Source organism: Salvelinus alpinus, chromosome 34 (genome assembly GCF_045679555.1).
Source record: "Salvelinus alpinus chromosome 34, SLU_Salpinus.1, whole genome shotgun sequence".
NCBI classification, from domain to species: Eukaryota; Metazoa; Chordata; class Actinopteri; order Salmoniformes; family Salmonidae; genus Salvelinus; species Salvelinus alpinus.
This window is the reverse complement of record NC_092119.1, coordinates 15,231,020-15,256,887: the sequence shown is the minus strand read 5'-3', so window position 1 is coordinate 15,256,887 and position 25,868 is coordinate 15,231,020. Positions and strand designations below refer to the sequence as shown.

The 25,868-nt window shown below is 44.7% G+C and overlaps 2 protein-coding genes across 3 annotated transcripts in view; one reads left to right on the top strand and one right to left on the bottom strand.

The window, feature by feature from the left end:
- Positions 1-10,446: 10,446 nt before the first annotated feature.
- On the bottom strand, positions 10,447-13,022 carry LOC139563700 (proton-coupled zinc antiporter SLC30A1-like). Its single transcript, XM_071382565.1, has 2 exons — positions 12,383-13,022; positions 10,447-11,669 (listed from the first exon to the last, which is right to left on the bottom strand). The coding sequence occupies exons 1-2, from the start codon at positions 12,951-12,953 to the stop codon at positions 10,867-10,869; spliced, it is 1,374 nt and encodes a 457-aa protein (XP_071238666.1). The 5' UTR covers positions 12,954-13,022; the 3' UTR covers positions 10,447-10,866.
- Positions 13,023-13,868: 846 nt separating this feature from the next.
- LOC139563438 (ribosomal protein S6 kinase alpha-5-like) overlaps positions 13,869-25,868 on the top strand; it is a 59,005-nt gene continuing 47,005 nt past the window's right edge. For both annotated transcript variants that reach the window (XR_011672562.1, XM_071382109.1), the window contains exon 1: positions 13,869-14,127. Coding sequence is in view for 1 of the 2 variants with exons in the window: in XM_071382109.1 (XP_071238210.1) it covers positions 14,058-14,127 (70 nt within the window). In the remaining variant the exon portion in view is untranslated. The remainder of the gene's footprint in view (positions 14,128-25,868) is intronic.

The following is a 25,868-nucleotide window of genomic DNA, read 5'->3' as shown; positions in this document are numbered from 1 at the left end:
GCAAGGGCTGAGTGTTCTAACGATTATCAGAACTTTAAAGAGGAGATGATACGGGTTTTTGATCGTTCAGTTTTTGGGAAGGAGGCTTCCAGGGCCCTGGCTTCCCTATGTCAAGGTGATCGATCCATAACGGATTACTCTATAGAGTTTCGCACTCTTGCTGCATCCAGTGACTGGAACGAGCCGGCGTTGCTCGCTCGTTTTCTGGAGGGACTCCACGCAGAGGTTAAGGATGAGATTCTCTCCCGGGAGGTTCCTTCCAGCGTGGACTCTTTGATTGCACTCGCCATCCGCATAGAACGACGGGTAGATCTTCGTCACCGAGCTCGTGGAAGAGAGCTCGCGTTAACGGTGTTTCCCCTCTCCGCATCTCAACCATCTCCTCCCACCGGCTCAGAGACTGAGCCCATGCAGCTGGGAGGTATTCGCATCTCGACTAAGGAGAGGGAACGGAGAATCACCAACCGCCTTTGCCTCTATTGCGGTTCTGCTGGACATTTTGTCATGTCATGTCCAGTAAAAGGCCAGAGCTCATCAGTAAGCGGAGGGCTACTGGTGAGCGCTACTACTCAGGTCTCTCCATCAAGATCCTGTACTACCTTGTCGGTCCATCTACGCTGGACCGGTTCGGCTGCTTCCTGCAGGGCCTTGATAGACTCTGGGGCTGAGGGTTGTTTTATGGACGAAGCATGGGCTCGGAAACATGACATTCCTCTCAGACAGTTAGGGAAGCCCACGCCCATGTTCGCCTTAGATGGTAGTCTTCTCCCCAGTATCAGATGTGAGACACTACCTTTAACCCTCACAGTATCTGGTAACCACAGTGAGACCATTTCCTTTTTGATTTTTCGTTCACCTTTTACACCTGTTGTTTTGGGTCATCCCTGGCTAGTATGTCATAATCCTTCTATTAATTGGTCTTGTGATTCTATCCTATCCTGGAACGTTTCTTGTCATGTGAAGTGTTTAATGTCTGCTATTCCTCCTGTTTCTTCTGTCCCCTCTACTCAGGAGGAACCTGGTGATTTGACAGGAGTGCCGGAGGAATATCATGATCTGCGCACGGTCTTCAGTCGGTCCAGAGCCAACTCTCTTCCTCCTCACCGGTCGTATGATTGTTGTATTGATCTCCTTCCGGGGACCACTCCCCCTCGGGGTAGACTATACTCTCTGTCGGCTCCCGAACGTAAGGCTCTCGAGGATTATCTGTCTGTTTCTCCCGACGCCGGTACCGTGGTGCCTTCTTCCTCTCCCGCCGGAGCGGGGTTTTTCTTTGTTAAGAAGAAGGACGGTACTCTGCGCCCCTGCGTGGATTATCGAGGGCTGAATGACATAACGGTTAAGAATCGTTATCCGCTTCCCCTTATGTCGTCAGCCTTCGAGATTCTGCAGGGAGCCAGGTTCTTTACTAAGTTGGACCTTCGCAACGCTTACCATCTCGTGCGCATCAGAGAGGGGGACGAGTGGAAAACGGCGTTTAACACTCCGTTAGGGCATTTTGAATACCGGGTTCTGCCGTTCGGTCTCGCTAATGCTCCAGCTGTCTTTCAGGCATTAGTTAATGATGTACTGAGAGACATGCTGAACATCTTTGTTTTCGTTTACCTTGACGATATCCTGATTTTTTCACCGTCACTCGAGATTCATGTTCAGCACGTTCGACGTGTACTCCAGCGCCTTTTAGAGAATTGTCTCTACGTGAAGGCTGAGAAGTGCGCCTTTCATGTCTCCTCTGTCACATTTCTCGGTTCTGTTGTTTCCGCTGAAGGCATTCAGATGGATCCCGCTAAGGTCCAGGCTGTCAGCGATTGGCCCGTCCCTAAGTCACGTGTCGAGTTGCAGCGCTTTCTCGGTTTCGCTAATTTCTATCGGCGTTTCATTCGTAATTTCGGTCAAGTGGCTGCCCCTCTCACAGCTCTGACTTCTGTCAAGACTTGCTTTAAGTGGTCCGGTTCCGCCCAGGGAGCTTTTGATCTCCTCAAGAAGCGATTTACATCCGCTCCTATCCTTGTTACTCCTGACGTCACTAAACAATTCATTGTCGAGGTTGACGCTTCAGAGGTGGGCGTGGGAGCCATTCTGTCCCAGCGCTTCCAGTCTGACGATAAGGTCCATCCTTGCGCTTATTTTTCTCATCGCCTGTCGCCATCGGAACGCAACTATGATGTGGGTAACCGCGAACTGCTCGCCATCCGCTTAGCCCTAGGCGAATGGCGACAGTGGTTGGAGGGGGCGATCGTTCCTTTTGTCGTTTGGACTGACCATAAGAACCTTGAGTACATCCGTTCTGCCAAACGACTTAATGCACGTCAAGCTCGTTGGGCGTTGTTTTTCGCTCGTTTCGAGTTCGTGATTTCTTATCGCCCGGGAAAGAAGAACACCAAGCCTGATGCCTTATCCCGTCTCTTTAGTTCTTCTGTGGCTTCTACCGACCCCGAGGGGATTCTCCCTGAGGGTCGTGTTGTCGGGTTGACTGTCTGGGGAATTGAGAGACAGGTAAAGCAAGCACTGACTCACACTGCGTCGCCGCGCGCTTGTCCTTGTAACCTTCTGTTCGTTCCTGTCTCTACTCGTCTGGCTGTTCTTCAGTGGGCTCACTCTGCCAAGTTAGCTGGCCACCCCGGCGTTCGGGGTACGCTTGCTTCTATTCGCCAGCGGTTTTGGTGGCCTACTCAGGAGCGTGACACGCGCCGTTTCGTGGCTGCTTGTTCGGACTGCGCGCAGACTAAGTCAGGTGACTCTCCTCCTGCCGGTCGTCTCAGACCGCTTCCCATTCCTTCTCGACCATGGTCTCACATCGCCTTAGACTTTATTACCGGTCTGCCTTCGTCTGCGGGGAAGACTGTGAGAGCCGCCAATAAACGTAGGATTAAGAGTCCTAGGTATTGTCGCGGTCAGAGAGTGTGGCTTTCCACTCGTAACCTTCCCCTTACGACAGCTTCTCGCAAGTTGACTCCGCGGTTCATTGGTCCGTTCCGTGTCTCTCAGGTCGTCAATCCTGTCGCTGTGCGACTGCTTCTTCCGCGACATCTTCGTCGCGTCCACCCTGTCTTCCATGTCTCCTGTGTCAAGCCTTTTCTTCGCGCCCCCATTCGTCTTCCCTCCCCCCCCCCCCGTCCTTGTCGAGGGCGCACCTATTTTCAAGGTACGGAAGATCTTGGACATGCGTTCTCGGGGACGTGGTCACCAGTACTTAGTGGTTTGGGAGGGTTACGGTCCTGAGGAGAGGAGTTGGGTTCCATCTCGGGACGTGCTGGACAGTTCGTTGATTGATGATTTCCTTCGTTGCCGCCAGGGTTCCTCCTCGAGTGCGCCAGGAGGCGCTCGGTGAGTGGGGGGGTACTGTCATGTTTTGTCATTGATCATCATGTCTTGTCCCTGTGCTTCCCTCTGCTGGTCTTATTAGGTTCTTTCCCTCTTTCTATCCCTCTCTCTCCCCCTCCCTCTCTCCCTCTCTCGCTCTCTCTTTCTATCGTTCCGTTCCTGCTCCCAGCTGTTTCTCATTCTCCTAAACTACCTCATTTACTCTTTCACACCTGTCCCCTATTTTGCCCTCTGATTAGAGTCCCTATTTCTCCCTCTGTTTTCCGCTTCTGTCCTTGTCGGATTCTTGTTTGATGTTTGCTGTTCTGTGTCCTTGTTCCGCCCTGTCGTGTTTTTGCCTTCTTCAGATGCTGCGTGTGAGCAGGTGTCTATGTCAGCTACGGCCTGTGCCTTCCTGAAGCGACCTGCAGTCTGTGGTCGCGTCTCCAGTCGTTCCTCTCTACTGACGAGAGGATTTCAGTTTCCTGTTTTGGATTTACCTTTGATAATATCCTGGAGAATCATTGTTTGTTTAAGACTGGAATAAAGACTCTGTTTCTATTACGTCGCTTTTGGGTCCTCATTCACCAGCATAACACCAGTGCTAGCTTCCCTACACTGGCTTCCTGTTAAGGCAAGCTCTGATTTCAAGGTTTTACTGTTAACCTATAAAGCGTTACATGGGCTTACTCCTACCTATCTTTCCGAGTTGGTCCTGCCGTACATACCTATACGTACGCTACGGTCACAAGACGCAGGCCTCCTAATTGTCCCTAGAATTTCTAAGCAAACAGCTGGAGGCAGGGCCTTCTCCTATAGATCTCCATTTTTATGGAACGGTCTGCCTACCCATGTGAGAGACGCAGACTCGGTCTCAACCTTTAAGTCTTTACTGAAGACTTATCGCTTCAGTAGGTCATATGATTGAGTGTAGTCTGGCCCAGGAGTGTGAAGGTGAACGGAAAGGCTCTGGAGCAACGAACCGCCCTTGCTGTTTCTGCCTGGCCGGTTCCCCTCTCTCCACTGGGATTCTCTGCCTCTAACCCTATTACAGGGGCTGAGTCATTGGCTTACTGGTGCTCTTTCATGCCGTCCCTAGGAGGGGTGCGTCACTTGAGTGGGTTGAGTTACTGACGTGATCTTCCTGTCTGGGTTGGCGCCCCCCCATTGGTTTGTGCTGTGGTGGAGATCTTTGTGGGCTATACTCGGCCTTGTCTCAGGATTGTAAGTTGGTGGTTGAAGTTATCCCTCTAGTGGTGCGGGGGCTGTGCTTTGGCAAAGTGGGTGGGGTTATATCCTTCCTGTTTGGCCCTGTCCGGGGGTATCATCGGATGGGGCCACAGTGTCTCCTGACCCCTCCTGTCTCAGCCTCCAGTATTTAAGCTGCAGTAGTTTATGTGTCGGGGGGCTAGGGTCAGTTGGTTATACCTGGAGTACTTCTCCTGTCTTATCCAGTGTCCTGTGTGAATTTAAGTATGCTCTCTCTAATTCTCTCGTTCTCTCTTTCTTTCTCTCTCTCGGAGAACCTGAGCCCTAGGACCATACGTCACGGCAAACCGGGCATGATGACTCCTTGCTGTCCCCAGTCCACCTGGCCTTGCTGCTGTTCCAGTTTCAACTGTTCTGCCTGCGGTTATGGAACCCCTACCTGTTCCAGACCTGCTGCTTTCAACTCTTAATGATCGGCTATGAAAAGCCAACTGACTTTTATTCCTGATTTATTATTTGACCATGCTTGTCATTTATGAACATTTTGAAAATCTTGTCTCTCTCTAATTCTCTCCTTCTCTCTTTCTTTCTCTCTCTCGGAGGACCGGAGCCCTAGGACCATACGTCAGGACTATCGGGCATGATGACTCCTTGCTGTCCCCAGTCCGCCTGGCCTTGCTGCTATTCCAGTTTCAACTGTTCTGCCTGCGGTTATGGAACCCCTACCTGTCCCAGACCTGCTGCTTTCAACTCTTAATGATCGGCTATGAAAAGCCAACTGACATTTATTCCTGATTATTATTTGACCATGCTTGTCATTTATGAACATTTAGAAAATCTTGTCTCTCTCTAATTCTCTCCTTCTCTCTTTCTTTCTCTCTCTCGGAGGACCGGAGCCCTAGGACCATACGTCAGGACTACCGGGCATGATGACTCCTTGCTGTCCCCAGTCCACCTGGCCTTGCTGCTATTCCAGTTTCAACTGTTCTGCCTGTGGTTATGGAACCGCCACCTGTCCCAGACCTGCTGTTTTCAACTCTTAATGATCGGCTATGAAAAGCCAACTGAAAATTATTCATGATTATTATTTGACCATGCTTGTCACTTGTGAACATTTTGAACATCTTGGCATAGTTCTGTTATAATCTCCACCCGGCACAGCCAGAAGAGGACTGGCCACCCCTCATAGCCTGGTTCCTCTCTAGGTTTCTTCCTAGGTTTTGGCCTTTCTAGGGAGTTTTTCCTAGCCACTGTGCTTCTACACCTGCATTGCTTGCTGTTTGGGGTTTTAGGCTGGGTGTCTGTACAGCACTTCGAGATATTAGCTGATGTACGAAGGGCTATATAAAATAAACTTGATTGATTGATTGAGATACAAATCTTATCCCTGGCCATGCGACTTGTGTCTGAACGGACAAATCTGCCCTCAAGTGTTTTTTGGACTGTTATTTGGCATATCTTGTTGCTTGCTAGCTACTCTGATGCCAGTTTCACAAGAACATGAAGTGGTAGCTAAGTAGCTTGTTAATTGTTTACAAACAAATTACTAAATGTCCTAGAAAGCTAAATAGCTACCTACTGTAGCTAGTTGAATGCTGTGGCTAGCCTAAAATGACTCGTTTTGAAAGTTGGATCATCTTATCCTTTGAGGCTTTAAATGTGTTCTTACACTATGATTTTGAACATTCACAGCAACTGGGAAATGACCATGGTAGGCATTGTTGTCATATAGCTGCTACATAACTCCTTAGTGATGGAAAGCACAAGCACAACCACCAATCAGCCTACACCACTGCGCACACACCTGTTGTTACTATGACAACTAGCGTAGCCATTTCAGCAAATGACTGCTGTCTGAACACACACAAATCTGATTTGGTCACTTTTAACTTGCTGTTTGGACAGTCAGTATTTCCCCCCCAAAAATGTAAAACAAAACTGATTTGAGCCTTACAATACATAGTATCAGCAATCGAGGGTTTATATATACATCATTGGACAAAACTAAAGTCTGCTGAGGCCCTAGCAGACAGGCGAGACGTAAAATTATTTATATTGTCAGAAAAATGTGTATCATTTTGACACTTGTAGTTGATATGTGCAACAAATCATGAACGGTTATGAAAAATGTAACATTCTGACCTTAGTTTTTTTGTATTTTCTTTGTTTTAGTATGGTCAGGGCGTGAGTTGGGTGGGTTATCTATGTTTGTGTTTCTATGTTGGGTTTTTCGTTTGGCCTGATATGGTTCTCAATCAGAGGCAGGTGTTAGTCATTGTCTCTGATTGGGAACCATATTTAGGGAGCCTGTTTTCTGTTGTGTTTTGTGGGTGGTTGTCTTTTGTGTCTGTGTGTTCCACACGGAACTGTTTCGGTTTTCGTTCGTTCAGTTTATTGTTTTGTATTTCAGTGTTCAGTTTGTTCTATTAAAGTTTCATCATGAACACTTACCATGCTGCGCTTTGGTCCTCCTCTCTTTCTCCCTAAGAAGATCGTTACAGAACCACCCACCACAACCGGACCAAGCAGCGTGGTAAAGGGCAGCAGCAGCAGCAGCGATCGCAGGACTCCTGGACCTGGGAGGAAATTCTGGACGGCAAGGGACCCTGGGCACAGGCTGGAGAGTATCGCCGCCCCAAGGCTGAGCTGGAAGCAGCGAAAGCGGAGAGGCGGCGGGTATGAGGAGGCTGCACGAAAGCGCGGCTGGAATCCAGAGAGGCAGCCCCAAAAATGTATTGGGTGGGGGCACACGGGGAGTGTGGCTAAGCCAGGTAGGAGACCTGAGCCAACTCCCCGTGCTTACCGTGGAGAGCGAGCGTACGGGCAGACACCATGTTATGCGGAAGAGCGCACGGTGTCTCCAGTACGTGTGCATAGCCCGGTGCGGTACATAGCAGCACCTCGTATCGGCCGGGCTAGAGTGGGCATCGAGCCAGGTGCCATGAAGCCGGCTCTACGCATCTGGTCTCCAGTGCGTCTCCTCGGGCCGGGGTACATGGCACCAGCCCTACGCATGGTGTCTCCTGTACGTGTGCATAGCCCAGTGCGGCCTATTCCACCTCGCCGCACTGGCATGGCTACGGTGAGCATTCAGCCAGGTAGGGTTGGGCAGGCTCGGTGCTCGAGACCTGTAGAGCGCCTCCACGGTCCGGTCTATCCGGTGCCTTCTCCACGCACCAGTCCTCCTGTGGCAGCCCCACGTACCAGCCCTCCGGTGCCGGCACCACGTACCAGGCCTCCAGTTCCTGCACCCCGCACTCGCCCTGAGGTGCGTGTTCCCAGCCCGGTACCACCAGTTCCGGCACCACGCACCAGGCCTACTGTGCGCCTCCCGGGTCCAGTATGCCCTGTTCCTGCTCCCCGCACTCGCCCAGAGGTGCGTGTCCCCAGCCCGGTATCACCAGTTCCGGCACCACGCACCAGGCCTACTGTGCGCCTCAGCACCCCAGAGTCTCCCGTCTGTCCAGCGCCGCCTGAGCCGCCCGTCTGTCCAGCGCCGCCTGAGCCGCCCGTCTGTCCAGTGCCGCCAGAGCCGCCCGTCTTTCCAGCGCCGCCAGAGCCGCCCGTCTGTCCGGAGCCGCCAGAGCCGCCCGTCTGTCCGGAGCCGCCAGAGCCGCCCGTCGGTCAGGAGCCGCCAGAGCCGCCCGTCGGTCCGGAGCCGCCAGAGCCGCCCCTCGGTCCGGAGCCGCCCCTCGGTCCGGAGCCGCCCCTCAGTCCAGTGGGGCCCTTTAGTAGGGTTGCCAGTCCTAGGTTGGCGGCGAGGGTCGCCACTCTAAAGACGCTACTGAAGCGGACTAAGACTATGGTGGAGTGGGGTCCACGTCCACGTCCACACGGAACTGTTTCGGTTTTCGTTCGTTCAGTTTATTGTTTTGTATTTCAGTGTTCAGTTTGTTCTATTAAAGTTTCATCATGAACACTTACCACGCTGCGCTTTGGTCCTCCTCTCTTTCTCCCAAAGAAGATCGTTACACATTCATCATTTCACATAATTTCAATAATTTTGGTGAGAATGATAAGAGGGTGTCCTTACTAGTGTCAAAGTGTGTCAAAGTGATAACAGTGTCAAAGTGATAACAGTTTAAGAAAATAAGGAGGTATTTAGTCCTTGCCTCTTGGGTTATGCGTGTGTGTGTGAGTATGTGTGTGCATGTGTGTGCATGCGTGTGTGTGTGTGTGTGTCAGACCCTGAGAACAGTGTACAGTAGTATCTGAATCCTTACAGCTGAGACTGGTCTCTGTTTGTGTGTATTGTTGTGAATACAGTGACCTAATTGTTGGCACAATTCTAAGAGTTGCATACTCAGTTGCCTGCAAAGCCTACAGACACAACGGTGACTTACTATTCAATGCCAAAATCAGCTAAAGAGCTCATGAAGCCATTGCAGATGTCATAACTCTCCTGTGACGATCTGAATAATCCTTCCAAAGTTGAACCCACCAGAGGGGGACTGTCATAACTCTCCTGTGACGATCTGAAGGATCAGGTTACAGTGGGTCCTCTCTACAGCGTGTTCTCTCTCTCGTAGAGGGGGAGAGCGGGAAGTCGGCTGTTTTATGGTGGTCATAAAATACGCTGCCCCTATGCTCTGTAGTGTTTGAGATTGGAATGTAAACTGTGGAACACAGAGAGACCCTTGGACATCAAAAGTTTGAATAATTAAACAATATTTCTATTGTTAAGAATGTGTGAGTGGTCCGTGGACACTTAAAGGGACAGTCACGAAGAGTGTTTCATTTGGTGATCTCATGAAGGACAGGAAACACACATAACTGTATCTCTTAAAGTGTACATTTCCCAGCAGTCAGGTTTACATCAAAATATTGTGAAACATATGTGATTAAACATGAAACTATTTGTGAAAAGATGTAATGTGATGTTAACCTTCTAAATGAGAGTATGGATTGTCATATAAAGTTTGACTAGTCAGTGGCCACACCGCCGTGAGCCCAGACATCACATTAGGCGTCATAGAACTGCCCCTTCTTCCACAGAGTATAAAACCCACTTCCTACGAAATTTCCATTAGACCAGAAAATATGGAGCTGATGCTACATGTTGAAATGGTTAATAACTAAACCTCTATAGGCCACGGATTCCATACTGCTGTAGTTTTGGCTACACGGCTGGAAATGGTTAAACTCTGAGACTATCGATCACTACAGAATAAGAGTAAATCCTAGACGTATAATTACTAGTCTGCAGCTGGAAATTATGTAAGTCTAGGACAAGAATACCGACAACCGACAAAACATCTATTCTATGCGACAACCATGAGTACGCTTGACGTATCCATAATGAACACAACCAGAGACTTTCTGTTGATTGACTCTCCAGCAGACGGACCGGATTCCAACAGAGAAGACAACAACGACATACGGGCGTAAATATATACATTGCAATTATTCTCGAATGAGCGGCGGTTCATGTGCAAAGGATTAGCATTTCAATTAATATAATTATTAACTGTGTGTAGTGAATCCATTTTGTCTTTCCCGCTCTTTCTCAGTCCCCACCCTTCCTTTGTCTACCAAGCCGTCATATCGGCTTTGTCTGCTAGGGACTTTTTCTTTGTATCATGTAGTAACCCAAATATCTACTGTTTGTTTGTTATGTAATTCTGTGTGATTATTTAGTTAGTTAGTAAATAAATAATTAAGCCAATTTGTATATCGCTGATTCATGATTTAGGCTAGGGTTCGTGCAGATATACAAGGGTTTGTGACGTGCAGTAATGAGAACTGATGAGGTAATAATAATACATTAATGAGAATGACTAATCAATAAGATATGAAAATATCTGAAGAGTTATATTTGGGAAATTGACACTTTGTAAACATAATTTTTCCGTGGTGCCCCGACTTCCTAGTTAATTAAAGTTACATGATTAGTTTAATCGCGTAATTAAATTACACATAGAGAATTGATTTGATAAAATAACAGTCTTCACTTTTAATGATAGTCCAGACACGACACAGAGAATGTAATACTACTTGTTCACTCAGTCTGCACCAACTGCTTCACATTAGACACAGAAGGCAGAATATCCAGACACTAGGAATGTAGTTAGATGAGTATCACTTACGATGCCTTATGCTGTGGCACAAAGTATACTATATAAAGTTAAATTGAACCTCTCAACATGTTTCAAGTTCCCAATGTATAATCACATTCATTGTGACACTGAGGATTTTGCCTCTGTATAAATGGCAGCCTTGGGGCTCTGCGTGGCAGTTACAGTAGCTTGATGGTCACTACAGAGGGTGACTGTTGTATTGAGGTTGACGTGTTGTATTCAGTGATACTGATAAGAAACAACCTCTTCTCTAACATGTCCTCCTTGTCTTGTTCTGTCAAAGTTTCCACAGCTTCGGGGCACACTGCGTCCCACAGGACAGCTTCGGGGCATACTGCGTCCCACAGGACAGCTTCGGGGCACACTGCGTCCCACAGGACAGCTCACAGACGTCAATATTAGATTCAAAGTTAACAGTAACAAACTCTGGTTGAACTGTCGTGGCATGGATACCCTCATCATGAAAAAGGCCTTTGATTCGCATGGCCACATCCATGTAGGAAGCTGGGTCTAGACATTTGATGTGTGCCGTGGCAATGATCCTGCTCCCTGCCAGCTGCCAGATGTGTAGGTCGTGGACAGCCAACACACCATCCAGGCCCCTGAGCCTCCCCAGCAGCTGGGGCATGTCTATCTGTTTAGGAACAGTCTGCAGGAGGATGAGGACTGACTCCTTCAGGAGAGGGAAGGTGGTATAGAGTAAGAAGCCCACCATAATGATGCAGAGTGTGGAGTCGAGGTAGAGCACCCAGCAAGGGCCAGCGAGGTGCACTGTAGTCTGGGTACTACTACCAAGCATGGTGATCAGTGTAACATTGACATGTTGTTGGTGGTGGTCAGTGTAGTCGCGGCTGTTGTAGCATGGGTTGACACAGGTCTCTCCAGCATGGCAAGGCTGCCACACGTAGGTGAAGGTGAGAGCGTTGACCACAACGATGACAGAGCCGAGGGCATCACCCAGCACGTGAAGGAAGACACCCTGCATGTTGAGCTGTGAAGCAGAGTCATGATGGCTCTCGTTCCAATCCTCCAGGGTGATGTCCTTCATGTGGACCACAAGGCTGTCCTTATCGGGGATTTCTGTGGAGTATTGAACATAAAAGACCTGATTTGTGATAACATATGACATGGAGTACAAGGAGTAGAATGTTAACACAAATACACTGGTACCCAGGCTAAGCATAAGAATCCTGAATGATGAATAATACAGGCCTTTATATATGCCTACCCTCATTTTCCCTCTAACTATTAGGCTACCTTGTGTTCATCTACAAACAGATTAGGGCAACATATTAGACCAGCAGGTAGCTTAGCAGTTAAGAGCGATAGGCCATTAACCAAAAGGTTGCTGGTTTGAATCCCTGAGCTGGTGAAAAATCTTTCAATGTGCCCTTGAGCAAGGTGCTTAACCCTAATTGCTCATGTAAGTTGCTCTGGATAAGAGTGTCTACTAAAAATCTAATACAAATTAATTTGCAGGATTGTGACCTCTGTTGGATTTTTAACTAACATGCTAGCAGTTACCATAGACTTCCAGTCATTGCGCTAACGCTAGTTAGCAACGTCCTTCAAATTGCACGCAGAGACATAAAAATGCCATCCACGAGTTAATCTGACTCTGGACAAGTAGATAAAGGGCTTCACTGCCAAAATCCTGAAGTATCACTTTAAACAGTGGTATATTAATTTCCCTTCACTAAACGTTGTGTTAATTGATGATCACAAAGAACATTACTCATACAGCTACAATTATCAAACAACTACAGAAGAAAAGGTAAATAGAACAGACATACCGTGATCTCCTCCTGGACCTGCTCTGAGATCCCCTGTCTTCAGACTGCAATTAAACAGGATAGGCCTACTGGTCTCATCTTCAAAGGATTCTCTCCCTACTCTCTCGGATTTGTGAAGTTTGTTAATTCCACGAGAGCCACCATGCGAGTGACCGTGTCCTGCGTGTTCGTGGAACAACAAAAGACCGAGCATGTTTACAAGAAGTCCCGCAGCTCCAACTCCAATAACCACTCGGGGACTTTCAATCTCGTGAGGCACTGTGAACCGCTCGACTGCCTCAATACTGATGGTAAAGCACATGGCAGTTAGGAATACGGCATTGACCAGAGCACCCATCACTTCTGCTCTGATCCATCCGAAAGTATTTCGACTCGTTGCTTGAGTTTTCTCAGAGAAGTGCACAGCAATAAGGGCCACAACCAGTGCAATGACACCCGGCAGCATATGGAAAGAGTATGACAGCATTGACAGGGAAGCAGTCATACGGCTGACGACAACTTCAACGATGAAAAACGCAAAAGTAATGGACAGCATGCAGAGCAGTCGGAGACGATTTCGTTCCCAAGCCATTTTCACCGCAGCAATACAACAGTCGAACAAAAATTAGTCGAGTATCTTCAAACTATCTCGCGAGTTGTAGTGGCAAACCCGTTGTCCATTGGCAAACTAGCACCATGGACAGCAACCAAAACGGTCGCCAGGGGCAACTTGCAGAAGCAACGGCTTGTTTCCCTCGTGCTCCATTGACAAAATGGCATGCAACAATGTTAGTAACTATATGTTCTTAAATGTGATGTTTTGGTGCCTCTTGGGGAATTAAGAAAGCTGATTGAGGACCTTATTACTGATGAATGTGTTTTTTTTATGACCATGTTTTTCTTTTTACTTGCATTTATATTTTGATGTGTGTATTTTCTGTAATTTATGTAATTCAGGGCTTATCTGTAAAAGAGACCTTGGTGTCAGACTCCCTGATAAAATAAAGGTTAAATAAAATACAAAACGTTACACAACTGAAGTGGATTAGTGCTGTTTGCTGAGAGCTGATGCACCAAAATAATCATCCATTTATTACACTTTTTTTTTGCAGTATTTGATGAAGTTTCAATTTGTTAGTTCGTATAAATCACAAATTACACAATCTATCATATGGGTCTAGTTAGGCTATATGTTGATTATCAACATTTATTTTCATTTCACCACCAGAAGGTGGTGGCAAAAGACAACTAGGAGAGATGTTTGAGATGCTGTTCTCTGTTCGTCTGTATTTCCAGCTGGCGTTGCTCTCGTCTCGTGAGGAGGAGGACACTGATATTCGCTGTCAAGTATTTGACCAATAAGGGGGCAGGAAGTAGGGCCTATCGGTCATGGATAGCAAAATGGGCCCAATCAGATGTTAATACTCCACATAGCAACCCCAATCACAGCTGAAGGGGGGGCTTGGTCGTGAAGGTGTAGTAGTGGTTACCCCTCCCCCTCTAAACTGTCTTGTTTTGACACATTTTTGTTTTGCTTGACAAGCTAACCCATTTCTTTTCTATCAAAGCTAGCTGGTCAACACCACATTGAAACCATATATAGCTAGCTACATGTGTTTCTGTAATTTCAAACGATCTAAGTAATGTTGCTGATGTGCTAGCCAGCAAGTGTATCGTTGGGCACATTTGGAATACAATGCCATCTTCGATGGAAGGATCTTCTAGAGAAGGTGAACCGTTTACTGTGAAACATGAGCTGAAAAATGGTAAGTTGTCCAGCTAGCTATATTTCTAACTAGCTAACGTTAGATAATAATGTGAGATGAATTTATCTAGCTACTAAATGTGCTGATGGTGATTAACGTTACCTAGCTAAATAACAGGTTAGCTAGTTAATGAAATGGCAACGGTTAGCTAACTTAGCTAGCTACAGTAGCTAACGTTACTCTGCCGCTGGGATTTGCAAGTGCTGTCTGTCAAATCCAAAAAAGGCAGGTAAAGTGTCAAGCCATGTAATTTGCTAAGCAAACTAAGTTAACTTGACCGTCGCCATGCAGGCTCATGTTTTAAAACTGTGACATTAGTTATCTTTCAGTCCAAAATGACAAATATAAAACATCAAACATTAGTAAGAAGTAGAAGACCGACGAGCGCTTGACAGGGGAGTGTTGGCCAATAGTTCATGTTTGCTAGCTAGCTGTATGTGTAAGCCTGTTTACCATTCGTGGCGGTAGTTACATAACAGTAGTAGGTAATATGCCTATTCGCGTCTTGTGTTCCCGCCATGGTGGTTGTTTTGTTCGGCTGTCATTATTCCATGGATGTCAGGCGCAAGAACCTTGAGTGAGACCTGTCATCTGAGTTGCATCTTCAGTTGTTGAATACACTGCCCTGTCTGTCTTTCAAGTTTCCATTATCCCACCCTATCAAGCATTTTGGAGGATGTCACAATGTAATCATTTATTGCAAGTAAAATTGAAATGTTTTCTTTTGCTACTAAGAATGTCATCTTTATTTGCTTCATGTGATGTTACTCTGAATATGCCGACCAATGCTTGACAGTGTAATTACTATTAATTGATAGTCATATCCATGATCCAACATACATATGAATACTTAATTACAGCATTTTCCAAAGCTTGCCTCTAGCTCACTTCACTAAGCGTTGAGATCGCAGCGACTGTAAAGTAAAAAACAGCCCTCTGAGGAAAGCCTGTATAGTGAAGGGCACTGCACCACCAATGCATCCATCCTAGTAACACACATGCACATACACTCCAATTAAACAAGATAAATAGAGGATGCGTCCCTGTGAGGTTCTCGAGGCACATCATTCTGTTTCCTCTAGATAGGAAGGTGGCCCCATTTCTGCCAAATATCTATCTACGATGCTAGCTCAATCTCAGCACTATGCAGCCTCAGTCCACACTGTGTGAGAGTGATGTGCATGGGCTTACTAGGCTAAGGCTACATACAAGCTTCCCTCTCTCACCTCTCCCTGTCTCTATCTCTTATCTCTCCTCTCTTATCTCTTCTCTCTTATCTCTCCTCTCTCTTATCTTTCCTGTCTTTCTATCTCTCTCTCGCTTGCTCTTGCTCTCTCTCTGCCCTTAATGTGTTTGTGCACAAAGCATTAGTAGCCATCATGGTTGATCTCTCTCTCTCTCGCACTCTCTCACACTCTCTCTCTCTCGCACTCTCTCTCCCCTCCCCCTCCCCTTAATGTGTTTGTGCACAAAGCATTAGTAGCCAACATTGTTGATATCTCTCTCTCTCGCTCTCCCCCACTCCCCTCCCCTTAATGTGTATGTGCACAAAGCATTATCAGCCATCATTGTTGATATCTGCATGCAAAGTGTAGTGATCTATTCCAGGCTGTGTCTGAATATAATATGCCCCTGTTCTAGATTAGAGGTCAGTTTAATTGGTACCAATGCTTTAGCCAGCTGTAAAAACACAGAAAGAAGTTGTCATGCAGGAACCCAGGAGGAATAATAAATAAATAAAGCGTTTTTTCAAAAACAGGGGTGTTGAAGAGAGAGAAATAAATTGGCTGGCTGAAAATAGTATATATTTTTTTCACTCACAGCTGTGTCTGTTTTCTGCTTTAGATAGGAAGGACTGCTGTAGCACGGGCTATTTAGCCTGTTTTGTTACAATGTGCCCTGTCCTTGAATGTTGTTTTAATGGGTGAAGTTGCATCACACATGTTCTGTTCTCATACACTAGGTGGCTTCCCAGTTTATAATTCACTGAGCACTGACCTCTGACCTTGCCTTTAATGATCATCATCAATCTGTGGGTCATGTGTTTGTATGAGTCTTGTGCATGAGTGTTGATTTTAAGGATGGACCGAGGACTCAAGTCTCCACAAAATATACAGTGCCTTGCAAAAGTATTGAGACCCCTTGGATTTCTTCACAGTTTATTGTGTTAGAAAGTGGGATTAAAATTGATTTAATTGTAAAAAAAATTGTCAACAATCTACACAAAAAATTCAAAATATACACCTACTCATTCAAGGTTTATTTTTAATTTTTACTATTTTCTACAGTTAATGTTGAGATGTGTCTGTTACTTGAACTTTGCAATTTCTGAGGCTGGTAACTCTGCTGCAGAGGATAAGTTCATTAGAGGTAACTCTGGGTCTTCCATTCCTGTGGCGTTCCTCATGAGAGCTAGTTTCATCATAGCGCTTTATGGTTTTTGCGACAGCACTTGAAGAAACTTTCAAAGTTCTTGAAATGTTCCGTATTGACTGACCTTCATGTTTTAAAGTAATGATGGACTGTCGTTTCTCTTTGCTTATTTGAGCTGTTCTTGCCATAATATGGACTTGGTCTTTTACCAAATAGGGCTATCTTCTGTATACCACCCCTACCTTGTCACAACACAACTGATTGGCTCAAACACATTAAGAAGGAAAGAAATTACACAAATTAACTTTTAACAAGGCACACCTGTTATTTGAAATGCATTCTTGGTGACTTCCTCATGAAGCTGGTTGAGAGAATGCCAAGAGTACAAAGCTGTCATCAAGGCAAAGGGTGGCTACTTTGAAGAATCTAAAATATACTTTGATTTGTTTAACACTTTTTTTGGTTACTACATGATTGCATATGTGTTATTTCATAGTTTTGATGTCTTCACTATTATTCTACAATGTAGAAGATACTAAAGAAAAGAAAAAACCTTGAATGAGTTGGTGTGTCCAGACTTTTGACTAGTACTGTGTATTAGCATTTTCATGCTTCATATCCAAATCATCTATAAGTAACATCATTGAGATTTGAATATACATTTTTGATGATTTGGACATGAAGTGTGAAAATGCGAATATAGGTACAATTTACTTGCATTGGATTTGTGCTAAAAAGATAGCATTTGAAACATTGGACAATAAAAGCAAAGCATGGATTTCTGTCATACCTTGTCCAAAAACTGCTTACAGAGCAGCTGTAAAATAACAATAGCAAGACTATATACAGGGGGGTACCGGTACAGAGTCAATGTGCGGGGGCACCGGTTAGTCAAGGTAATTGAGGTAATATGTACATGTAGGTAGAGTTATTAAAGTGACTATGCATAGATAACAACAACAACAACAACAACAACAACAACAGAGTAGCAGCGGTGTAAAAGATGGGGTTGGGGAGCAATGTAAATAGTCTGGGTAGCCATTAAATTAGATGTTCAGGAGTCTTATGGCGTCGGGGTAGAAGCTTTTTAGAAGCCTCTTGGACCTAGACTTGGAGCTCCGATACTGCTTGCCGTGCGGTAGCAGAGAAAACAGTCTATGACTTGGGTGGCTGGAGGCTTTGACAATTTTTATGGGCCTTCCTATGACACCGCCTGGAATAGAGGTCCTGGATGGCAGGAAGCTTTGCCACAGTGATGTACTGGGACGTACGCACTACCCTCTGTAGTGCCTTGCGGTCAGAGGCCTAGCAGTTGCCATACCAGGCAGTGATGCAACCAGTCAGGATGCTCTCGATGGTGCAGCTGTAGAACCTTTTGAGGATCTGAGAACCCATGCCAAATCTTTTCAGTCTCCTGAGGGGGAATAGGTTTTGTCGTGCCCTCTTCATGACTGTCTTGGTGTGCTTGGACCATGTTAGTTTGTTGGTAATGTGGACACCAAGGAACTTGAAGCTCACAACCTGCTCCACTACAGCCCCGTTGATGAGAATGGGGGCGTGCTCGGTCCTCTTTTTCCTGTAGTCCACAATCATCTCCTTTGTCTTGATCACGTTGAGGGAGAGGTTGTTGTCCTGGCACCACACGGCCAGGTCTCTGACCTCCTCCCTATAGGCTGTCTCGTCGTTGTCGATGATCAGGCCTACCACTGTTGTGTCATCGGCAAACTTAATGATGGTGTTGGAGTCATGCCTGGCCGTGAACAGGTAGGACAGGAGGGGACTGAGCACGCACCCCTGAGGGGCCCCTGTGTTGAGGATCAGCGTGGCGGATGTGTTGTTACCTACCCTTACCACCTGTGGGCGTCCTGTCAGGAAGCCCAGGATCCAGTTGCAGAGGGAGGTGTTTAGTCCCAGGGTCCTTAGCTTATTGATGAGCTTTGAGGGCACTATGGTGTTGAATGCTGAGCTGTAGTCAATGAATAGCATTCTCACATAGGTGTTCCTTTTGTCCAGGTGGGTAAGGGAAGTGTGGAGTGCAATAGAGATTGCATCATCTGTGGATCTGTTAGGGCGGTATGCAAATTGAAGTGGGTCTAGGGTTTCTGGGATAATGGTGTTGATGTGAGCCATGACCAGCCTTTCAAAGCACTTCATGGCTACAGATGTGAGTGCTATGGGTCAGTAGTCATTTTGGCAGGTTACCTTAGTGTTCTTGGGCACTGGGACTATGGTGGTCTGCTTAAAACATGTTGGTGTTACATACTCGGACAGGGAGAGGTTGAAAATGTCAGTGAAGACACTTGCCAGTTAGTCAGCACATGCTCGCAGTACACGTCCTAGTAATCCATCTGGCCCTCCGGCCTTGTAAATGTTGACCTGTTTAAAGGTCTTACTTACATCGGCCGCGGAGAGCGTGATCACACAGTCTTCCGGAACAACTGGTGCTCTCATGCATTTTTCAGTGTTATTTTCCTCGAAGCGAGCATAGAAGTAGTTTAGCTCGTCTGGTAGGCTCGTGTCACTGGGCAGCTCTCGGCTGTGCTTCCCTTTGTAGTCTGTAATGGTTTGAAAGCACTGCCACATCCGATGAGCATCAGAGCAGGTGTAGTTCGATCTTTGTCCTGTAATGACGCTTTGCCTGTTTGATGGTTCGTCGGAGGGCATAGCGGGATTTCTTATAAGCTTCCGGGTTAGAGTCCCGCTCCTTGAAAGTGGCAGCTCTAGCTTTTAGCTCAGTGCTGATGTTGCCTGTAATCCATGGATTCTGGTTGGGGTATATACGTACGGTCACTGTGGGGATGATGTCATCGATGCACTTATTGATGAAGCCAATGACTGTGGTGTACTCCTCAAAGACATCGGAGGAATCCCAGTACATATTCCAGTCTGTGCTAACAAAACATTCCTCTAGCTTAGCATCTGCTCCATCTGACCACTTTTTATTGACCGAGTCACTGGTGCTTCCTGCTTAAATTTTTGCTTGTAAGCAGGAATCAGGAGGATAGAATTATGGTCAGATTTGCCAAATGGAAGGCGAGTGAGAGCTTTGCATGCGTCTCTGTGTGTCGGGTAAAGGTGGTCCAGAGTTTTTTTCCCCCCTCTGGTTGCACATTTAACATGCTGATAGAAATTTGTTAAAATGGATTTAAGTTTCCCTGCATTAAAAGTCCCCGGCCACTAGGAGCTCCTCCTCTGGGTGAGCGTTTTCCTGTTTGCTTATGGTGGAATACAGCTCATTGAGTGCTGTCTTAGTGCCAGCCTAAGTCTGTAGTGGTATGTAGACAGCTACAAAATATACAGATAAACTCTCTAGGTAGATAGTGTGGTCTACAGCTTATCATGAGATACTCTACCTCAGGCGAGCATAACTTCGAGACTTCCTTAGATATCGTGCACCTGCTGTTATTTTCAAAAATACATAGTCCGCCGCCCCCTGTCTTATCAGACACCGCTGTTCTATCCTGCCGACACAGCGTAAACCAGTTCTTTAAATATGCAAAAAGTGTTTTGTTTAATTTTGTTGAGCCAATTTCATTGGCTAAATTAAGTTAGAACTCTTAAAAAAAAAATTTGCTTCGTATTTATCGTTAGTTTATTGTTGCCATTTGTTGGTTAGGCCTACGGTAGGCACTCACTTTTTTGGTAATTGCTGCAATATAAGTCTGTTTTTAACTTTTTAAACCACTTCTGTAAATATGCAACAATTGTTTTGTTTCATTATTTTGAGCCATTTTCTTTGGCCAAATTAAGTTCCAACTGTAATGTTTGCCGCAATATAATATAATGACCGCTAGGTCTATCTGGCTACTATAGGGCTACTCGCACTCAAACCATGAAAAGGAAAAACCAAAGATGCCAAACTTAATTTAATGCTGCAATATAATAACCTATTCACATTTCCCTATAAACAATGACTTGACTTACTTTTTGATATTCCCCTAATAAAGTAAAAATTTTGTGAATGTTTGATATTGTATGGCTATTATTAGGCTTACAAGTAGCTACTGCAGCTCTATGAAGGCATTGTGCAATGGTGCGCCAACTGACTCCAACAGGTGTGAAATAATGGTTTAGGCCAGGGCTATTCAACTGTAGTCCTGGGTTATTCAACTATAGCCCCTGCTATATTGTGAATCGAGAGTTACCTGTATAACAGAACACAGAGAGTGTTCTTTAATGAAAGCCTCACCAACATAATCCAGGTAGTCAGGCATTTCCCAGGACAACAGTCGAGGCCCCTTACTTTTTTCAATCTTTATCAATGACCTGCCACTGGCTCTGAGTAAAGCCTGTTTGTCTATGCATGCTTATGTGTGTGTGTGCCTTGGCAGCAGCTAATGGGGATATATAGTACATACAAATATTCTTACTGAGGGACAGATGTTTAAAAAGGTTAAATACAAGGGGGCAGGACATTTTCCACATGCGATTATTCTTCGGAAGAACTGTATAAATAAAAAAGCGGAAAGAAGTGGGAAAGAAGAAGTGGAGGGCGCTCAACCAATGTGAGTCGAGGTGCAACCCCAAAAATGTGATGATCATTGAAAAGTAAAAACCTCAACGCTCACTTTTTATTTAAACAAATATTAAAAGCTTCTTAAAAGTAATTAGGTAATTGTATAATCATCTGAAATCTGAGCATCTCAATAAATAATTAAAAGTTATGTCAAATCAGGCAATGCCAAATTCCAGTCTGAAGGAAGTATGCATTTCATTTCCCTCAGTCATTAGGTGCATTTATTTTGTCAAAATCCTTTCTAAAAAGTCCTTGTGAGCATCAGACAGGAAAATGGAGAGAGTCGTAGCTTTCAGGAATGGGGTCATAATATTTTGTAGCTTAAACCGTTCAAACACGAGCTAAATTCGTATGAAGAAAAAATAATCAACATAGGTGCTAAAAAGCGTCAGAAACCACACTAAAGACAACCACAATAGTGGATTTTGGCCGGGATTTGTTTACAGATCTTTTGTTAATGTTCAGAATTGATCGAATGACCAGTCTACCTTAATAAACGGGCCGGATCTGGCTCGCATGCCGGCAGTTGAATAGCCCTGGTTTAGGCCTACCGGAGTTACTCCTTTAATCTAACAATATAATGCTTATCTTTATAAAAATATATTCTTATCGAAAATGTTTGAATTAGTCTCCTTCTGTATGCCCATATCTGTACAGCAGTAGTAGCCTCTTTGATAAAGAAATGGGAACATGGTGCCGGCATATCTCTGTTTCCCTTGGTCTCTCTAGGGCTCGGCCTAAGCTTCTCTTCCTTTTTATATATGTTTTTTATTAAATGTTTTTATTGAATGTTTAAATCATACAATATACTTGCAGTGAAGCCGCTCAACAACCACATCACGTTAGTCCTCTAACGGACTCCCATCCAGAGCGACACACAGAAGCAACCAGGATCAACGCCCCGCTCAAGGGCACGTCGACAGATCCCCCTACAAAGGCAAAAAACGGGGACCTGAAACCAGGGATCCATCAGCCACCGGCCCAAGCTCCCAACCGCCAGCCCTCTAAGATCCCCCCCCCACAGTTCCTCATGAGCTGACCCTCAAACATCCGCCCCCCCCCAGATTAAAAAAATAATAATAGTAATAAAAAAATATATATATATTCCATTCCCCACCACCAAGAGCCCCCCCATGCACCAACAAAATTAACACAAAGAGAGAAAAAAAGAGAAAGACAAATGAAAACAGAAAACAACAATGCAAAAAAACAACAAAAACATCAAGGACAACAAAAATCATAACAACAAGGCCAAATGAATATGTTTGAGTGCATGTATAGCACTCTTTACTTGTGTATGTGCACATGTGCATGTGAATGAGAGTGTTTGTATATGCATGTGTACAAACTCCTGTATGGCATCAGCCTCAGGCAAACCGGCATTAGCTGTAAAAACACTACCCCTCAGTGTCATTCAAACTTACTTTTTGTTTGTTTTATTTTTGACTTTATTTTTTAATACTTTTATCTTTGACCATAATTCTATCCCCCGCCCAGCAACTCCACTCCCACTTGTCTCCAATTCCACATCCCAACCCTCAGCTTCCCTCAGCCCCTCCCACCTTTCTCTGCCGGCCACCCTCTTCAGATTTCTACACACCATATATCTATGCTGTGATGTTTAACATACAATTTCAATCTATCTAATCGAATAGAATCCACAGATTGCGAGTTGAAGATAAATACTTTTACTCAAAGTATTAGTATATTATTAATTGACTGAACCCGTCTCTCCAGATCTCCCAACAGTTCTATTTCTAGGGTCAATTTTAGATCAATGTTCTGTATTTTCAGCCATTCCTGAACCTGAGACCAGAAACAGGCTACCTGAGGACAATACCAAAATAAATGGTCTATTGATTCTGTATCCTCACAACAAAATCTGCACAGCTTCAATGATTGAATGCACAAAATATTCAACATTTTGTTGGTGGCAAGAATTCTATATAATAATTTTAGCTGAAAAGCACGAAGTCTTGAATCTTGCGTTGTTTTATATATCAACTCATACCATGGAATTGGTACATCAAAAATTCTTCCCAACTATTTTGCAATCTGTATGGCACAGCTGTCAACATCCTGGTCCTCAAATGAAACGGGTTTACTTTCCTGTTTATGCTATTTTTATTCCTCTGACAGTTTTGATCCTTTAAATTGGGCAGACAGAACAGTTCCCTACCTCCTCCCGCTGCCACCTGCCTCCTCTATTTTTGGGATAATGCTGTAATCAATTGGTTGTACTCTTGGATTGAGCAGACCTTCCCATACAATTCTGATAACTCCATGAAAGACATAACTCTACCATTCCAATTTACAATATCATTTAAAAACAAAATACCCTTCCCATAAATACAAGTATTTTATCAACCAGCACATTTGACTTCAGCCATAATATGTTGTAATATTTGTTCTATCTTTTCAGTGGGATGAAATTGAAGTTGTAGGCAGCTCCGCAATGCTTGTTTGAAAATAGAGATACTTTGAAAAAAGTATCATTTTCAATTCATCGAAAATGAGACATGGCAATCTGCACAAAGGCCATTTTTTTCTTATTAATCTACTTGAGAACCATTTAGGGTTCAAGTAAAACTTTTGAATAAGTGAAGCTTTTAGAGAGAGGTTTAGTGCTTTTATATTTAATAATCTCAACTCACCCAATTCATATTCATTATATAGATAGGCACGCTTTATTTTGTCTGGTTTAGCGTCCCAGATAAAGCGAAATATTTTTTGCTCATATGATTTGAAAAACGAATCATCAGGAGTAGGCAGCGCCATAAGTAAGTGAGTAAACTGAGATATGACTAAGGAGTTAATCAGAACATTTTTCCTTAAATAGACAGGTATTTACCTCTCCATGGTTTGTAATTGTATTTATTATGGATCCCCATTATACACTTCCTGGGATCCAGCAAAATTAAGGCAGTTTATACAATTTTAAAACATTACAATACTGTCACGCCCTGACCTTAGAGAGCCTTTTTATGTCTCTATTTTGATTTGGTCAGGGTGTGATTTGGGTGGGCATTCTATGTTCTTTATTTCTATGTTTTGTATTTCTTTGTTTCTGGCCGAGTGTGGTTCCCAATCAGAGGCAGCTGTCTATCGTTGTCTCTGATTGGGGATCATACTTAGGCAGCCCTTTCCCTCCTTCTGTGTGGGATCTTGTTCTTTGTTTGTGTGCAGGGAGTTTGCACGTCGAAGCTGTTCGGTCGTTGTATTCTTTATTGTTTTGTCCTGTCAAAGTTTCACTTCGTTATTAAATTATGTGGAACTCAAAGAACGCTGCGCCTTGGTCTCTTCCTTCCGACCACACCCGTTACAAATACATTCACAGATTTCACAACACTGTGTGCCCACAGGCCCCTACTCCACCACTACCACATACAGTAGGCTCCAAAATTACTGGCACCCCTGACTGGCAATGCACAAACAATACTTTAAAAAATATAAACAATATAATTATAGAGAAACTCAAAATACCAACATGTGAGAAATACTGTACTTTATTAATGTTTCAATGGAACCCACCAAAAACATACAATTATTTAATATAAAATACATTTCACCAAAATCAAGGTTTCATAATTATTGGCACTCCTCATTTAGTACTTAGTGCCACCACCTCTGGCAGGGATAACAGCATGGTCTTTTCCTGTAATGTTTGACAAGGTTAAGGAACACGTTTGGAGGGATTTTGAACCATTCCTCTATGCAGATACTTTCAAGATCCTTCACATTCTTGGGTTTGCGCTTATCAACTGCCCTCTTCCACTCAGCCCACAGGTTTTCGATTGGATTGAGGTCCGGTGACTAAGATGGCCATGGCAGAACATTGATTTTGTTGTCACAGAACCATTTCTGTGTGGATCTTGAGGTATGTTTTGGGTAATTGTCTTGTTGGATTGTCCACATACGGCCAAGTCCCAGCCTTCTGGCAGAGGCAACCAGATTGTCAGCCAAAATTGCCTGATACTTGGTGGAATTCATTATGCCATCAATCTTAACCAGTGCCTCTGGACCTCTGGAATTAAAACAGCCCCAAAACATCACTGACCCACCACCATATTTCACCGTGAGTATGAGGTGCCTCTCCTTGTATGCATCTCTGTTTCGACGCCAAACATGCCGATGCTGTATCTGACCAAAACGTTCAATTTTGGTATCATCTGACCAGAGCACCTTCTTCCAATCATAATTTAAATGACGTTTAGCAAACTCCAAGCGCTTGCGTCTGTGTCTTGGGGTCATTAAGGGCTTTCTTCTGGCAACCCTTCCAAAGAGCCTGTGGTTGTGGAGGTGGCGTCTGATGGTGCTTTTTTAAACCTGGCGACCCCAAGACGCCACCAAGGACTGCAATTCTTTCACAGTGATTATTGGGGGTTTTGTTGCTTTTCTCACAATCCTCCTCCCTATCCTGGGGGGCAAAATGCATTTACGTTCTCTACCCGTGAGGTTTTCAACTGTTCCATATCTTTAGAATGTTTTAATAATTGCCCTGACAGTGCTCATTCAATCGTTTGTGGATCTTCTTGTAGCCATTACCAGATTTATGAAGGTCTACGACCATCTGTCCCTTTTGAACTGCCAGTTCTTTTCTTTTCTTCATGGTGTTGGATGACAAAGGGATATTGCATGTGTGTTACCTCATTTTTATACTCTAGTGAAAAAGGAAGTGATGAAATGGCTCTATATACAGTGGGGAGAACAAGTATTTGATACACTGCCGATTTTGCAGGTTTTCCTACTTACAAAGCATGTAGAGGTCTGTCATTTTTATCATAGGTACACTTCAACTGTGAGAGACGGAATCTAAAACAAAAATCCAGAAAATCACATTGTATGATTTTTA